Source organism: Geospiza fortis, unplaced genomic scaffold, assembly GCF_000277835.1.
Source record: "Geospiza fortis unplaced genomic scaffold, GeoFor_1.0 scaffold443, whole genome shotgun sequence".
Classification (NCBI taxonomy): Eukaryota; Metazoa; Chordata; class Aves; order Passeriformes; family Thraupidae; genus Geospiza; species Geospiza fortis.
In genome coordinates this window covers 3,002,035-3,020,572 of record NW_005054335.1, presented here as the reverse complement: position 1 = coordinate 3,020,572, position 18,538 = coordinate 3,002,035, and the positions used below count along the sequence as shown (strand labels likewise).

Here is an 18,538-nt window from a genome sequence, read left to right as displayed (position 1 = left end):
AGCACTATTATGAGTGGACCCATAAAATTTTGCAGATTGCCAGTCATAATGAGCAAAAACACTTTAACAGCCAACAGGAAGTCATACCACCATATTTAAGTCAAACCCAGGATATAACACTTTTATAAACTCTTTGTATTTACATAAGACTGGTAAGCAGGAGAGACAATCTGAACAGGTTTAGCCATAAAAAAACCTGCATAACAGATCAAAACTGAACATCAAGCTTCTGAGATAGCTTTATTTTAAAATAAAGCTTAAAAACTACCTAAACCATATTGAAGAGCCACCCCTTCCGTGTGTAGTTGTTGGGGTTTTTGTTTAGTTTGAAAAATTGGTTCACTCACAGTGGATGTTATACTAATGCCACGAGAGAGTGAAAAAATTAAAATGCAACAAAGACAAAAAAAGAAAATTTAATCCGACGTCTGTAAAAGTAATGGAATGCATATATTATGTTAGTAACTTATGTCCAGGACTAGTGTTTAATTTTCAACTACATTAACAACAAAATACCATAAAGTTGTTAATACCTTCTATGTTACCACTTAGCAGGGGGAGAACAACAAAATCAGTCTTCCCTAAGAGGGAAGATTATTTGTTCTAGTTCACTGGAACAATTTCAACGAAAATATAGTAATCCCTAAATGAAGTACTTCTGCATTGATCTTATCACTAATATTTACTGTCCCCTTGCTTTCCTCACTCTTGCCTCTCTGACCCTAAAAAATACAGAAAAATAAAAAGGAATTTGAAAATTCAATTTGATCTGCTGTTTTGTGTTTATGGGCCCAGCCATACTTGATCTGTGTTTAAGGGTCTTTGCTTTATTTTAAAATAGGCTTTGCACATCTCATTAGATCAGACATGTTTCATTATAGATTTTTATAAGGCTTATAAATTTAGAAGTATTATAAGCCTTATAAATTTTATAAGGTTTATAATACTTTAAATGTAACTAAATTTAAGTAGCATCATCTTTTCAAAACACACTTGTCACTGGGCTCATTTTAGACACAGCACACAAGCCAAATACCATATTATGTATTCTTAGGCATACTGAACATCATTCTACTTCTTGTCCCAGTATCACCACCCTTACAACTCCTACTGGGAAGTCTTTAACTGTACCAGACAAGCATCCTACAAAAGCCATGTCCCTTGTGCATAGTAGCCAAGTAAATATTCAGTACTGGGTAGCTAACAGATCTTTTGTTATCACTTAGATGGAAAGAGCATACTTACTGCTATGAAGAGCAAGCAGTACATGGAGAATGAAGAATGGCCAGAATAAAATGATAGTCTGGAAAAGAAAAGATCAGACATCATCAGTTTTCTTTTACAACATTCAGTCTGCAGTGATACTAATGTATATTATACAAGTGAACTGGTAAAATGCAAACATGTCTATACTACTCTTCAAGGAGGCTCCCTAGGCACACCACACAGATTTTGACCAAGACTACAGACTTCACTACTCAGCAGTTATCCTGTTCCAGAGTTAAGCTGATCTCTACATCAGGCAGTAAGTACTGGACTTTTGACTGAAGTTTGAACAGCAAGGGAACACATCTTCAAAGACAGTAACTAAGTGTCCTTTAATAGTTCATCTTGACAAATGCCAGAATACTTTAAATACATTTACTTCTTAGAAGTCCTTATAGTCACAGTATATGTATGAATATAAAATCACATTAATTACCCCAAAACAATCACTTGCATTTAGTCACCATCAGTAGTTAACAACTAGTATCTAGTAGTTTATATTACATTTGTACACCTTTGTGAAATGTATGATTCACACAGACCCTGATTATTTATTATTGAAAGGTAGGGGGAAAGGCAGGAATCAGTTTTATTAGCCAGTCAACTGCAAAAGATGACACTTCATCTAATTTGCAGAAGTGATTTGTACTTGCAGAAGTGATCTCATTGAGAGTGTCAACACTGCCTTCAGCTCCCAAAGGCTTGGCAACTGACACTGGCAGTCCAGGATTCCCCTGGCCAGGTCCTCCCTGCACAGCTGGTTTTGTGAGGAGCCACAGATGTAAAATAAATGTCACCCACCTCTTCAAGAAAATAACGCAAAATGTAAAGACAATTTAGTCTTAAGCAGGGAGATGCAAGAACTGTACTTGGCACTACTTTTTTCCATTTTATGCACAGAGCCTTGTAACAGTGCCGCTCTACAAGCCACCAGCCAGGTTTCAGCCAGCCTTCTGTGCAGTTTAACTACACAAGCCTCAGCAGAGCACTCCCCCCTCAGCAGTTTGGCATACAAAAACATGCCCAGCTTAATAAAGTTTCATAGCTCTGCAGTCTGATCTCTACCATATCCACCAGGTCCCTTGTTTTGGTGCCTCTGCCAGGCAGAGACCCAGAGGCCAGGGAAACTCTTAGTCAAAGAAAACATTTCCACTCTTTGGACTAGGAGAAACAAAGGCAGCTCTGACATGCAGCAAGATAATGAGGTAAAAGATGCCCTGCTCAAATACCACAAAGAAGGCAATGAAACTGTCTTGTGCACAAGTGAAACTGCAAAACTTCCTAAATTATTTAGCATGTGTAACATTTAGAAACTGCATCAGAAAAAGTCTACATAGGTTTATTCCAGAGGTTTTAGAGCTTTTCGTTTATGGTTGATTTAAAACACTGGCAACAGCTTTTGGTTTCAGAGGTACTAAATAAGCAGTCTGAAATAAGATGACTTTTGTTTCACCAACTGGTATTTTCCAATTAGCTTCTTAAAAAGAAAAATTTTGACAATGTACTAGCTTCAGATGTTTAAAGTTCAAAACCATTAAGACTACACTGTAGCTAGAGATCCCTTTTCCACTCTTGTACTCAAACACTTAATATTTCTGGGCAGGAGTCCACGATGAAAACCAACATAACAAACATTGTGAAGAGTCCTGTCCTTCAGACATGTCATCTGAGAATGCATACCATGCTGTTCTACAGAAGATACAGAATAAGGAATTCTTGGCTCCCTAGACAGTACTTTATCCAATAGCTCTGGGGCTATTCCTCTTGGCCATAAGATGATATTTTCTACAACTACTGAAAGCAACATGTTGCCAGCTGAAGGAATTTAGAAGACTAGTAAATGATAAAAGGAAAAAATACCATTCCTTCAGTTTATTTTAAATGTGTTCTTGACTACTGTATTTTTTGTTTCAGGAATTTATTAGCCTAAGGTACATGTCCCAGGTTGAAGATTTCAAACTTTGAATGCATTCTTATCTGGCATAGATAAGTATGCTCTACATGCGCTTAGCACATGAAGTATTGCCAAAAATACAACTGGGACAAAGTACTGATCCACCCTGCACACAGAGCAATCCCAGTGAAACTTCTTTGGCAAAACTGCTGTCTCTAGACTTCTTTAAGAAAAAGATATTTTAAAAAAAACTTAAAATCCTTTCAAAACACTAAGATCGACAATGACAAATTTCCCAACAATTCATCAGCACATAAATAATGTCTTCCCAAAGCCAGGAGAATGTCATGTCTATCAGACCAGCCAAGCACTTGGCTTCTTTGTGATCCTACGGCAAGTGCTGGTTTGCCACGAGCCAGCAATAAAATGGCATAGACAATTCTCCAAATCCCTACCTTTCACCCGTGAAAAAAAGGCTAACTTATCCCAATAGAATTCACACATCAGATTCCAAAATATCCTTTCCAAAATAGTCTTAGAACAATATCCGGTGAAACTGAAGTATCATGAAATAGAGCTGGCAAGTGCAGTCTTGATTTGATTGTTTCTGAAACAGCCAATTCTGACATCAAAAAAACAGTTTTTCAGAGGTCCATGTCTTTCACTCCATCAATACCTACCTCCCAGACCTCTTCCTATGTCACAAATATGGCTTCATTTTAGCAGGAAAAAAGCATAGCTTTAATGACTTCCACTTGGACAACATATTATTCCCAAGTCAGAAAATGCCTTAAGTAGTATCGTAAAACCAGTTTCAGGTCTCAGCTGAGGTTTAAAGTATACTCCTAGTTTCCAATGTACACAGTAGAGCTGGACATCATAAAAAGGTCTTAAAACAAGGTAATTTAAGGACTGTTTTGCTTTCTTGAAACTTAGCTTGGTCATGAATTTCACATGGTTTCCAATAAAGACAAAGACAGTAAAAAAGTAAAGACACAAGTAAAGACACAGTAGTTCTTAAAAAGGTTGCCATAAGATTGACTACAATTTATCACTATGGTTCATTACTGAATGTCTGCATTTTTAAAGAACACTGGGAAAAATAATCAAAGTACAAACAATTCCTACAAAAAGCATATCAGCTGAATGACTTTGTTATTTTAGCCTGGATTTCTAAGCCCAGATAAGCAAGACTAAGAGAGATTGCCGTGGAAGACTTGACAAATGACAAACTTCTATTACTTTTCATGCACAAGGCCAGCTTAGCCCAGGGAGCAGAGCCAGCCTGACAGGTTATGTTTCTTCAATTAGTAGAAAAATTGAACATAGTACATAGCACATAAAAGGATAATTTTTCTTTGACTGTGACTTACAAGAAAACATATGTTTTAAGTAGTAAGTTTTGCTTGGCATTATTTTGTAAAGTACATGACTTAAGGGAATTACTGACCCTGGAACTCAGTAAACAAGCTTGATGTCTTGTCTTCATTTAATATCTTCACATGAACACCTGAATGTGCAGAAACTTTAAGGCAAATGCAGGAATCTGTCAGGGAAATTAACAGCCTTGGGAAAGACAGGACTAGAGAACAGCTAAACACATTTGGTACAATGATGAGAAATTAAAGTAAATTACAGTAGAAAGAGATATTCCACAAGAAAGGGCATCCTGTGTTGCTTCAACAGACCTGTCAGAGGCTGATAAGGAAATCTTCCCAACGTAACTACAGAATTATGAAATGATCCCTTAGAGAAAAACAGAAAGCTCAGCAAAACATTATGCACACTCCCATGTCAAAGCAAATAAATACACCCAGCTGGATTAGCCAGCATGTCCTTTCCATCTTCAAGTTCCCTGGATTCTCCCAGTCTGACTCAAAGCTTCCACTGACATTTATGTTACCCATTCCATGATCTGGAAGGGAATAAATGCCAGAGTGCTGCAGCTCAGCATGCCTGTGTTGAGTAAGCCAATGCTTGTGACAAGCAAGCCACATGCTTGTCAGTGAAATATTTCTAGTATTTCAGTGCCGTGGTTTAAAGTCCTAGTTCTACACTTAAACATCACATTCTTTAAAGTCAATTTTCTCTGCATTCAACAATCAACTTGTTTTCCCAAGATTCTCTCTTTCCTCATGTGCTGGACTTGCACCACTACAACTTACAAGATCAGTGTCAGCTGCAAGTTTTGAGGACTCTGAAATCAAGCCCTTTTGTCATTATTGCAAAGAAAAGTTGAAATAAATACAAAAGCAGTTAATCTACTGAAAAATATAAGGAACTACTCAGAACCCAATGTTCCAAATTTCTCCACTTTTTTTCCTTGTCTGACTGTAATTATACCCACACTTCAGTACAAAGCCACACATTTACACATAGGAAATGCTGCAAAAGCCTTTCCAATTCAGTAATCCTCCTCTGGAAAATTTTACTGGCAGTTTTTTCAACAGGAGACCTAACATTTAATAGCAAATATCTTGCACAATTCCATAACCATATCTGGGGTGAAGGGTGGATCCACTCAGCTCGGCTTTATGCAGCAGCAGATAGTGAGGAAGCTGCCGATGTCATGTAATGACATGTAATACACTATTTGATACTGTGACCATGTTTTTGCAGACTTTCCACTTTTTTCCTTTTGCAGTCTATCACAAACAATTAAATTTCCCTGCTTATCCTACTGACATAAACCCAATCCAACAGGTTCTAAGAAGAGATAGGGATTTACCTATTTCTAATCACCTTCCTAACCTCCAGCCTTTGAAACAAAGGCTGCTGATTGTGCAAGAAACAGGAGTATAAAGTAACTTTTTCTCAAGCTCAGCATCAACATGAAGTAGTTTTAATTAGCATTAGAGTACTGCAAAGGTTGTCTTAAGGGGCAGATTGACCACATTCTAGAGCTGGTTAAAAGCAGGATTTGATGGGGGTTTGTTTCTTTACGCTCTGGGAATTGAAGAAATTAACTGACAGCACATTCAGGAGTGCAGATATTCTGTAAATTTTATTTGAACAAAAGTATTGCACACCAATGGAACAACCTAACAGAGCAATGACTACCTAAACTAGCTATTTTGCATCTGACAGCAGAATAACCAGTACTAAAAAGTTTCATACTGTTACTGTTTTTTTACTTTTAAAATAAGCAGCAATCTACCCGTGAACTTCCAACTTATTTTTTTTTTTAGCAAAGGGGCAAGCAGTTACCAAATCTTGCCATTTATGCCGTACATTTTGAGCTTTCAATATTCCAAAGTCCATCAAAATTCCATGCTGCAACTTCCTTGTGCACATTGCAAAACTATTACAAAACAAGTTATCTTTCAACGGTTCTGATTTTATAATTTCATTTAACTTAATGCAGAAAAGGAAAGTTTAACTTTCCATTACATTTCCAGGTAGCCTCCTCCAATAAGGAAGAAAATAAAAATTATGACTTTGTTTACTTCTCTTCGTAGTAATTCCATCTCAGGAAAAGACTAAAAGTGAAAATGGCAGCAAGAGGTATTCAAACCAACATTTCTAAAGACTAGTAGTTTGCTCTCACATGCACTAGAACACTCCTATTCTATTTATTGTGTCTGCATAACTTACCCACAATATGTTTTTGATTGGCAGTAGTGTTATTTTTCGTAAAGGGAATGAAGACAGAAAACTATAATCTCTATTAAATCAGAGATTTATGTGCTATTCCTACTTTAAGGAACTGCTTTGGGTGAAGAAGTGCTTGACAAGTATGCAGGACACATCCTTCAGCAGACTCCTGTAATCTTCAAAGGGGAAAAGGAAAGGAGGCAGTGGGAGAACAGTTAAGGGGATACCTGTTCCTGCAGTATTGTGTGGTTGATACAGTTATACACACCCCAAGTTTTATCTTACTATGAGACTTTTTCCTCCTGTTACCTTAGATATAAGTTTTGCAAACCAGTGAAATTCTGTGAATGAGAAGATGCATCTACCTGCTTGGTTGGTCACAACTAGCTTCCAAATAATTTTCAGGATGCACGGAACACAGGTACATATTTTGATTTCAAATGACCTTAAGCATGATAAACTACTTAAACAGATTTCAAGCCCAGCTTAGTCTGAAAACCATTAAAGGGGGAAGGGTTCTAGTTTCAGTCATGAAAATGAATGTTATCTATCACTGCTCAAAAGGTCCAATTCACGCTAAGGCAAAGGAGATGTAAGCTCAGAAACAAGATCCAGATTGCAGAACTGCATCTCATTTCATTAGAGCGTGTTCACTTTCCAGATTCAATTCTCCCTACCACCAGTCAGTTTCTGTTGCAAAGGCAGCTCCTTTTGCTCCCAGATCAAGTACAGCCCCATTTCTACATGCACTGCCAGCCTAGAATCTTCTAAGGCTTAAATATTTAAAGGCTTTTATTCACTACCATGACTCATTTTTCCTTACATGTAAAATTATGTGTAGTTGCCCTGACTAAGTTCCTTCTCAAACTTCTCAAATACAATTAATAAATTTCACTAGGTCTGCAAGTGTTCCCAACCCAGCCACATTATATCCTGAATAGTAATGGCATAAGGGTTAAAGCAGTGCTTAAGGAAAAAGCTGCACTAACTGAACAGTAGTACATGTGTGAACTTCTCTTCCTTTCAAATGCCTTCATATCCAAGCTGCTTCAGTTGTTTTCTGCGGGGTTTTTTTGCATGTACATTTTCAGAAGTGAAAACTAGTATATCAGCCTCTGATGAAAACTCCCATACATGGAAATTTCAGTAGTGTAGAGCACTTCACAGGTTGAAAGCTCCATAAAAAAATAAGCAGTCCTATATACAACATACCAGTATGTCCCCAGTAAACACATAGTAAGTCTCTGGCATGTCAAATTTCTGATTCATGATGCTGATGGAAACTGCCAAGCGAGAAGTAATCCATTTAGTTATGCTTGAATCATTAAGTGCAGTTTGGTTTTCAACAGAGCTTTAAGAAGTTTCAAACCAGAATATTGGTACATTCTATGAAAGCCAAGTAATTTTAATGCAAAATAATACTTCACTAGAGAAATACTCCCCCCACTTACTGACAGGCAGGGAGACAGATAAGGAGAGGGACAGACAGGTCATTTAATAGAGATGGGTTAACTTAAAGTGAATGTTCAGACTCTTGACTTAAGGTTAAAAATTCCAGAGCAAACCAGTTGCTATCTAATGAAACAAGGGAAAACAAAAGCATTCATTTAAATAGAAGTAAATAATGCATAAGCCTTGAAGTTTTGCAAAGGTTTTTTGGAATCGTAGTTGTTTTTTGTTTTAACACAGTTACAGTTTTGAAGGGATACACAGAACAGACATCACCAGAGTTTCACAAGTTTGGTTGAACTTCAAACGAAGTTATAAGGGTCAGTCCCATACCAGCCATCTGGCAGAGCACCCTGCTTCTGGGAGCAGCTCAGTGATTTATCTGCACTCACAGCTCATGCAGGGCTACAACCAGAGAAGGAGATATGAACAAGGCTGACAAATTCCTGGCACATGATTGGTAAAGGGCACTACCTTGGCAATTGTGTTGAAATAAATTATCAATGTCAAAACAGTCAGCTCTAATTTCCTAAAAACTTCTTTGAAGATTACATTTTGAATTTGCAATGGCAGACCGCACATAGCTGGTTTTGAGCATAGTCAGCATAGGAGCAATACATCAACTGAAGCACGGAACTATTTTTTCCTTTAGACATCTGAGTTGTAATATGAATCTGTACATTAGTAATACAATTATAATTATCAACCTTGACAGCTGCATTATCCATTACCACAAACAGAAAACTGATAGACTGAAATTAGAGAGCTACAAATATCCAAAGTTAACTTAAAAGGAAGTGTTTCACACACATACACATCCCTGCTGGCTGTGCAAGTGTGTTTTTGGGGGACAACAAAGCTCGGACTGCACAGGGTGTCTCTGAAGAAGCAGCCTTCTACAATATGGTGTAATATTTACCACTTCAGTTTCAAAGGTTTAATTTCTATGCATGTGCTTAGTGAGCTGACAAATAATCTAGGAGGGGCACTTTCCTGGACAGATTCCTGGATCTGCTTTGTCATGAGATTTTCAGTGTTGCTCCCAACCCAGAATTCTGAACTTTTATGTCCCACTGCAACATCCATACTCAGCAAAAGAAGCAAAAAGAAAGTAATATCTAACAAAAGTAATATCTAACAAAAAGTAATATCTAGAAGTTAGTTACTGCATTAATGTGACAAACGCGCACTCCTCAGCTAAAATGTAGTACATACTGCTTTCAAGAAAAATTTGTAGTAAATTTGGAAAGCTTAAGCAGGTAGAGGACTGGAGGACAATTATATATAGGGAAAAAAATATTACACTGTACAAGAATTCATACTGAGGAGAATTAGTTTGACCATTGTTAAAGCAACAAGATACAACAAACTTGTACTGCAAACTGCAACAAAATTTAACATCCTTAGAAGAGAAGGCCACTATCAACCTGTGTGAATATGCTGGCATTCAGTTCATTTTCTGAATATTCATACCATGCTCTGTTCCTCCTTCATATTCACCTGTCCCATTAAGGGAAAATGTGAATTTTTGAGAACAATAAATAATGACTTTGTTCTAACTTTATTCTAAAGCTCTGAAATATTAAAGCATGTTCTCTGAACTGGTTAACAGCATGACTCAAACTTCAGCTACAAAAGGCCTTAACAACAAATTCCTTATAATACATATTAGAGAAGATAATTACAGCAACCACTTTAAGTTCATCCACTGTCACTACTCATTTGCAGATCACCCACAGCACTGCCATGTGTTCAGAAACAAAACAGGGTATGTAGGCACACAAGCACTGCATGCACACACTCTTAACTGCTCAGTTAGAAACTTGCCATCGTACCTAGAACTGTTTGCTTAAAGGGCCAGTCTTTCAAAGGACTGTTTAGACATATTTTCACATCCTTCACTAGAAAAGATCTGGATTTCCCACTCCCAGCTTTGCAGCGTATTGACTAAGGAAGAACGTGTTACACTTACAGCCCCCTGTCTGCTACTGTTCTGCGTCTAAGAGCAGGATACTGAAGCACTTTACACTCCTGGAATAAAAAGGCTGCTTGGTTTATATGATGAGTATAGATCCCTGCTAAGTAGGGGATCCACTTTCTCCATTTTAATGGGCATAAAATAACTGGGAGGGTGAGATGTTTGCTACATGCATCTTCTTGCCCTAATGAATACTGCCCCCTCTGCTTTCAGAAACAGAAACCTGAACTGTCTCCTTGTACAACACTGAAACTGCATTGTTATGGAAGTAGTATCAATATATCAGTTCCAAAATGTGAAATAAGTTTTGGAATTGCATTCCTGAAGACTAAGTTTTATTATATTTTTTTTAAAACCCCAAAAACTGGACCCAGCAATCACCCAGGTTTGAAATTCAATCCAGATTTTTCAGCTGCAGTCGGAAAGGACAATAAAATTCCACCACAAGGGGACATCTGGCATTTATAAGATCCAGATCTTACATATGAATGTAACAGAAAGCCCTCATTTCTGCGTCTCAAAAGAAGAACCAAAACAAGCCAGCAATACCTCAACAGTAGATGTTTTAAGAGACAGGAAGGCCTCCAAATCTACACCTTAAATGAGAGCTCAATAAATAAACCTCAGAGTAAAAGTCAGTGAATTGAAGGTTTCAAGAAATTAAACAATATGTTGACCCTTCTCCTTTTAACTCACCATAAGGTACAGCTGGAGAGGCATAAAAACAAAATGCAGATTCATTAAAGAAGGTCAGCAATTAGAAAGATCTCTTCCAGCCTCCAGGTCCTCATGCTTAGGAGCAAAGCTGAGCGAGGAGAGGTAGTATCTGGCCACAGAGGATCTTACCAGGATTAGTAAAAAGCCAGACAAGCCCATGAGTCCATGAGACACACATCCAGTCATGCTGAGGAAGGCAGATGATGCCATAATGAGGCTGTCGAGATACCTCTAAAAAGCCATGTGAAGGAGCCAGCGTGTCCCTCCCATGGTTAAAAAAATGAGCACTCACAGGGCTTTGTCAAAATTCCACAGCTACCTTCAAATTAATGAAACATTTAACCCATTCTTGCCAATCACTGTTATAACATCTCCACAGTCTTCAAGATGATGTGAACATTGTAATAATGGGGGGAAGGTAACTCAAAAGATATACTCAAAAGGGTAGAAAATTATCTCTTAGGAGAAACGAGAGAAGCCAGCAGATTTATTTTCTAGAATAACTTAATCCTCTTTATGGTGACATTTTATAAAGTTTTTTAAAAAATAGCTTTCACCATCATTGGAATAAAAATACTTATCTCACATTAATCCAAAACTATGATGAATAACTTTATAACACAATAACCAGGTATCTGAATTGATTCTTAAACTTGAAACCACTAAGTGGATTTGTGTCAGTCTGTTTCAGAGACTTACATACCCACTATGGCACAACAGAAAACCAGGAAGAGAAGCATTTTGCTTTTAAGGGTTGTTAATTCAACACAGCATTAGCAAATTTGTGTTTCTCATTCCTCACTGAATACAGACATTGTAAACTTGTTTTTTTCCCCCTACATTATTACTGCAGGAAATTATTTTAAAATAAGAAAATGAAAAGAAGTACACTCTAAAGCTTTGAAGTTCTAGGGAGGCATCATTTGCATGAGCACTAACTACCACATTATTACACCCTAGTATATTATCATCCCTGTGAAATTATTCAGCAGACACTGAGTAAGAGTACAGCATACTTCATGGTAAAATACTTATTTTTAACACTTTGTGAATAAAAATGTAAGTTTAAATAGTATCAGACTTGATACACCTGACCTTTACACAAGGCTTTAAAATGCAGATTGTACAGCCAAGTTTATAAAATTATATACATTTATACACACTCAGCAAAGTGACAGCACAATCCTAAATTAAGTTCTAAAAATACTGTAAGCTCTATACAGTACCTTCTACATTGTTTGAAAATTAAGTAAGACTAATTCAAATATTCTTTGAATCACACACAACTTGTCAATACCAGAAGCTTGGTTTGGGGGTTCCTTCATAGATTTTGTAGAGTTTTTGTTCAGTTTTGAATCTTTCTTTGCTGGGAAGGCTTAGGGAGCTTTGTTTAATTTTGTTTTAGGTTTTACTTCTTCTAGAAAGAACTTAATAAAACTGGAGAGAAACACCTATCATCATTACTCAGTTCTCAATCGCCTCAAAAAAAATCAACAGAACCTTTACTTAAATCTTTAAATGTAATTTTTTTGAGATTAAATTTTACAACCAAGAGGAAATACTCATTCTTCGCTTAAGATGACAACTAACACTGACCTTTACCAGGTTCAGGTCCATCTAGTCAAATGCATTTCCTGGATTCCAGATCCTGCTTTCTGGAGATTACAAATGCTTGCCTACACAAAGGCAACCAACGTTGAATTAGCAATTCCTGATTGCCAAAATGAGTTGGGAGCCACCAGTTACTATTGCCACACCATGGTTCAGTACATCCCAATGACAGAGTCAGGAGGCACACTATCACTGTCTTGAAATCTTGAAGCACAACATATTTCAGTTTAACTGAAACAAGTACCTTATAAAGTTGGCTCTTTTCCCCCTCTGCCAGATGCTAAAAAATAAGTATATTCTAGACCAATCAAGTGTTCACATACTAGAGGAAAAGAGCAGCTCTTGATGCTCTCCTTTGTTACTATACTAGACTCTCAAGCCTCACTGCTCACACACTCATTTCGGACAACCAGCAACTACAGCCAAGTATACTCACCACAGGAATACTGAAATACTAATTCAGAACTGCTGCAGAACACCTGTGGTTTCTGTTCAGTCGTTTGGATGCAGGAAAGCTAACAAACAGGACATGTGGCAATCTGCCATGGACTGGTTAGAGTAGACAGGTTTGGAAATACACCTTAGCTAACAATAACCAAGCAAGAAACCATCATGTGTCCAGTAGCTACCTACTGCTCCTTGAGAAATTTGGGTATTTTGCCAATCCACTCAAGGCCAGGCCAAGGTATGCAGTGGAAAGCCAGAAGAAAAGGAAGAGGAGCAAAAATGAAAGCTGCAAAAGCCAAAGAGATCAGAGATTAGTAAACAGTGCTCGCTCACACCACCACTCCATCAGGGTTGTAGCCTGGCACACCTACCTATTTTACTGAGGCCTGCTTTGCCTATTTGAAAGGTGAAACAGCCAACTGACTAGTCATTATCTTTACAGGTGCTAAGGAAAGTACCCTAAAGGCAATTCAGCAGCACTGAAGTATATACCAGTACACTAAAAGTGACATGCTAATTGCAAGCACCAGTGACAACAGAACACCATGACTTTGATCTCCTGTCATTTGTAGACACTAAAATTTGTGCTTCTACATCTAATTTAATTTTCTGTAACTAAAACAAGCCAGGTCAGGCATCTTTATTGAGTTACTGCTCTTCATATTTATTTAGAAGGAAAACTACATGGCTCTACACAAAACCAGCTGACAGCAAACCTAGCAACATCTCCATAAAAGCTTGAGATGGCATTTCAGTACAAGTCGTTCACGTCAGGAGAGTGCCATTCAGTAGTATATTGCAAGCTTCTGTGACTAGCTTAAATTAAATGACAAACATTGCCTGAGGAATGGATTGCCTTACAAAGAGGCATAGAAAATAAGGGCATGTTAATATTTAACTAGAATTTTTTTACATAACCAGTGATTGTCATGAATACTTTAGAGATCTTTGAGTGCTACAAACTCGGATGTATATGTGCCCACTCTTACGTGCATCTTTCAACAAATATGAATCAAGATTTACCAAGCACACCACTGTGGTTTTTATCCTCTGATTACTGCTGCTGGCTCAGCAAAGCAAAGTGCATACAAAAGTGCATACTACAAAAGTTGTCAAGGAGAGCCTAAGGTATTTAAACCTGAAAAGGACTGGATTGCCTTCAGCATGATGTATAGCAAACAAGATGCCTCAGTCTACAAAAATTGGTTTATTAACCTCAGGTTAGATAAGTGAAACTGTTATAAATAACTATGGAGTTGTTAGCCTTTGCTACCATGTATTGGCTTTTGTAAATTATTAACGATTTTGATATAGTACAGTTTGTAATCACATTTAACTGCTTTTGATATAGTATAATTTGTCAGCTTTTTGTGGCCAATGCTCTGGCCCCTATGTAGCTTGTATTCTCAGAACATCATTTATAGATCATATTTTAGTTTGTGAACAGTATGATAAACATATTATAGTTTCAGCTTTCACAAAATTTAACTTTTACAGAAGTAGCTGCAGAAGTTCCCTACAGAAGTAGTGAGATAATAACTAAGGCTTCTATTTTTGTAACTAAGTGACAATAATGAGAATAATTCAGATATATTTGTAAAATAGCTAATGTTGATTGAAAGTACTTGTGGAAATAACTAAAGCTGTCTGCATAGTCAGGTAATATTCAAGGAATGGATGTGAAAAGGACTCCTGCCCCTGACCCCTTGACTATTGATAACTGTTGCCTGCTGAAAACATGAAATGGGGGCCATGGTGAGGAAGTGACACATGACTCTCCAAAAGACAATACACATAACTGCTTGTACTCTAAAAAGCAAGTCAAGGGTTGAACCAAGCTAAAGAATTCCCAGAACACGTAAATGAGTTCAAAGAAATGTTTGAATATGTGTAATTTTTATGAATATGTATTTGACCAATGCAATGGGAAAGGCATATAAGAAGAGTTGTTACAATTACCAAGTATGCCTCTAGCTATGGCTATGCACCCAGCAATGTCTACTGTCCCTTTTGGCTCTTATTAAACCTTTAAAATAACTTTTAAAGAGCGAGGCTCATTTCTCACAGAAAGCTTTCCAAAACTAACTGTAATTCATGGGCACTTTACTCCTTTAGACAATCAATCCTAAATCCATCGATTTATATTCCTGATAAGGCAAGCATGTATTCTAATACTGTTGTTGTCAATGAACAACAAAAACTAATTACTGTTTTTCTCTCATGCCGCCATGTTATAACACAGTAAACATATGCAAAAAGTTGGAAACATTTACAGATTTACATGAAACAGTACTGGGACACAATATGCAGTATGTTTGCCTAAAACATTCTCAGCCTCCTACCATAAAACTTATGGGCTTCCAGAAACACAGGCTATTTTCTTGAGGTTTGTCTTCCAGAAGTTCCTGCAACTGGTGTTTTGAATCCACGCTGGACCAAACATACATATCCCAGTACTACAAGGAAATTATACAGCTTATTCCTTAATCTTCATGTGGAAAAAATAAACTACTTCAAATGTTTCTTCTTCCAGTTTTACTGTTAAGGAAAGCACTGATTGATTACCTAAGTTCTGTACCATTTCCAAAGTACAATTTAGAAGCTTCCATCTTACACCCATCTCTTCAACACACACACACACACTTATTCTATTTCAGAACAAGAAGTCTAATCTACCCAGGGATGCTCCCTACTGAAACTGTTTTATACTTTTCATTAGTAAAAATCATAAGAAAAAATGAGAAGGGAAAAGATAACCACGATATACAATATGAATAAGGGAAGCACACATGGAATTTCTACACTGTCCTCATTGTTTTAAATGAAAAAAAAATTAGATCTGTCTTTTTGACTGTACAATCAAGCATGAATCTTTAAAAACATTCAAATGCAACCTCAAGTTTTACTACTACAGAGGAATAATAGCTTCAATTTAGAACATATGATTTTACATGCAACACTATGACTGTCCTGCTTTCATTCTTCCTTTACATTTCTATCTGCCTATTTAATATATGCAAGTAGGTGGTACTACGTGTGCCACAAAAAATTTTGTCAAATGATATAGAAATTAATCTCTGGGTTACAGCTTGAGAGACTACTGACCTCTTCCAGCTTCCTGTAAAAAACTCCCTGCAATCCACCTCTCTCCTCTTAGTGGGCTATTAACTGAAAGGTTAATGCCCTTGGGCACTTGGCCTCTGTGTGGGCACAGGGCCCAAGACCATCAGAAACCCTGGAAGATTTACCGGATCACTGCATCCAGGTCATACACCCCTACAGCACAATATCCCACTTTAAGCTATCCTACCCTTCTTTAACCACTTGCTACCTTCTAGTATACAGCTTCCTGTGCATGCAAAAGCCTCACCTGACAGCAGAAGCCCCACAAGCAAGTACACGCTCAAGTGAGCACTTCACAGCAAGCTCTGACCAAACAGGAGAGCCCTCTCACATCACTCTACAGGGGAAACAGTAGCAACAGAAAAGGAGAACATGACAGTAGTTGGAAATACAAGCCTAATAGCTGATCAGTTAAGAGATGACAAAAAAATCTTGTTTCCAATATAGAAGTCTGAGATGTCAAAACACAGGGAAGAATGCAAGGTAAGCAATCACTATGCCATTGCTCCCCCATTCTATTCTCATACACAAAAACCTATTTTTTTGTTTAAGCATAAGCATACTCTTGTTTTTCCAGCATCCCCAAAACCCAGGAAGACTATTTCAGGACCATTTCAGTCATTAAAAGCAATTCAAATTTTCTCCACACTCCTCTTTACACTTAAGAAGCACTTTTAGACTCCTGAAGAAGTTAAACTAAATACTTGGAGCTGGCTGGCTGGCTCAGTGGGACATAGCAGCTTCTCTAAGAAGCCACCCCTGTATCCCCTGCCACACATACCCAGTGTAGTGTTCTACTGCCTATCCATGCACTTGCTCCTCTACCACCAACAGCCATTCACATTTCATCAACATTTTCCTACGGCTACAGAAAAAAAACCATGCATGCTACTGGAGAATTATAGGGAACACATGCCAGAAGAGCAAAGGAGCACATAGGACAGTGAGCACAACTATACACCTCTACTTTAAAACCACACAAAAAGAGATGTTCTAACTAAGATGGTATATAGAACTTCTGGAAAAGGAAGTCTCTGTAAAGGTAAGGTCACTCAAGCCATTCAAATGACTCTGAACATTTCCAGCAGCACTCGAACACTGAGTTTATAGCATGATGACTAAAGTTTGAAGTTACTAAAGAGGCTTTAGTCTTGTTTCCACAGTATCTTGCTGCAATTGAACTGGCAGATAAGTATTTAAGATTAAAAAATTCTTAATAATGAGAAAAATTGATAGTGTGATTTTAATAGTCCTGCATATATTTAAATGGATGTGCAGTTTTTATTTGCTTTCATAAACATTTCCTTTGCTATTCTACATCCAATTTCTAAGATAGATTTCAAATTCTTCTCTTCGTTGGGATGCAAACATTTTAGAAACACAAATAAAAGCCAATTGAAACTGGAAAAAAAAGACAATCACCCATAATGCAATTAGGCATTTATCTATACATTAATATAACAAGCTTTCACAAATTCGTAAAAAAACAAAACCAGGGTTTAGACAGGGTTTAATGTTTAAAATTCATTGCAATAAATTTATTCTAGGAGAAGCACAAAAACTGCAGCAGCATTACCAAACTCATTGCCCCAGGTTAACAAATATGTTATACAACCAAGTATACAAGGGCAGTCAGACTCACCTTCCCTCACTGATTTTTGCTTTGTCCCCATGGCAAGTGAAGTTCTCGATGTAACCCAGGCTGCAGTTTATCCGTGTCCAGTCGGGCTGGCACACAGCAATGAAGTGAGGGCGCAGCCTACCTATGGAGTACTTGGCAATGTCTGTCAACGACTGGCTAGCAGCTGCCCCAAAAATGAAGGTCCCAATGCCTTTGTAAATAGTGGCTATGTAGTTATTTCTGACAAACGAATTTGAGTGCAAATTATTATAAAAGACCGAGAGAGTCTCTCCTACGATTATCTGAAAAAGAAATAAGGAGAAAAAGTTAATGATAATAACATTAAAAGAAAAGTATTATGCTATTTTTGTTAATACTCATACATACGGTTTCAGAAACTATTTTTTTTTACAAACATTAAGCTGCAAATCTAAGTTTTCCAAGAGTTAGCAGTAACCATGTCCAAACATTGTAAACACTTTCACACAGAAGAGAAACACCTTTTTACTTTACCCCACCTCATGTTGAACTTAATAATATTATTTTCAGAATACTTATTAAAACAAAGCTTTGTCAGAATAACAATTAACCATATTGCTTGGTATGGCCCTAATTAGAAACATTTTCTCCTGCGTAACTTCATTTTACATTGAGTCTTCTTCAACTAACTTGTAGTGAGTATAATTTTTCAAAGCTTGTTAGGTTTTTCATGAAACCAGAAACTGTTCTGAAGGGTTGAGACTCTATATCCAGATCTGACAGGCCAGATGTTTCAACCAAGAAATTTCCTATTCCTCATTAAATTAAATCCTTTGGAGAGAAAAGAAAACTAATGAGG

The 18,538-nt window shown here is 37.3% G+C and overlaps 1 protein-coding gene across 1 annotated transcript in view; it reads right to left on the bottom strand.

Moving 5' to 3' along the window:
- Positions 1-18,538, bottom strand: part of PLPP1 (phospholipid phosphatase 1) — a 63,307-nt gene that overhangs the window by 14,269 nt on the left and 30,500 nt on the right. The window contains exons 3-4 of the mRNA XM_031057827.1: positions 17,722-18,002; positions 1,246-1,303 (exon numbers count right to left, since the gene is read on the bottom strand). Of these exons, the coding sequence (XP_030913687.1) occupies positions 1,246-1,303; positions 17,722-18,002 (339 nt within the window). The remainder of the gene's footprint in view (positions 1-1,245; positions 1,304-17,721; positions 18,003-18,538) is intronic.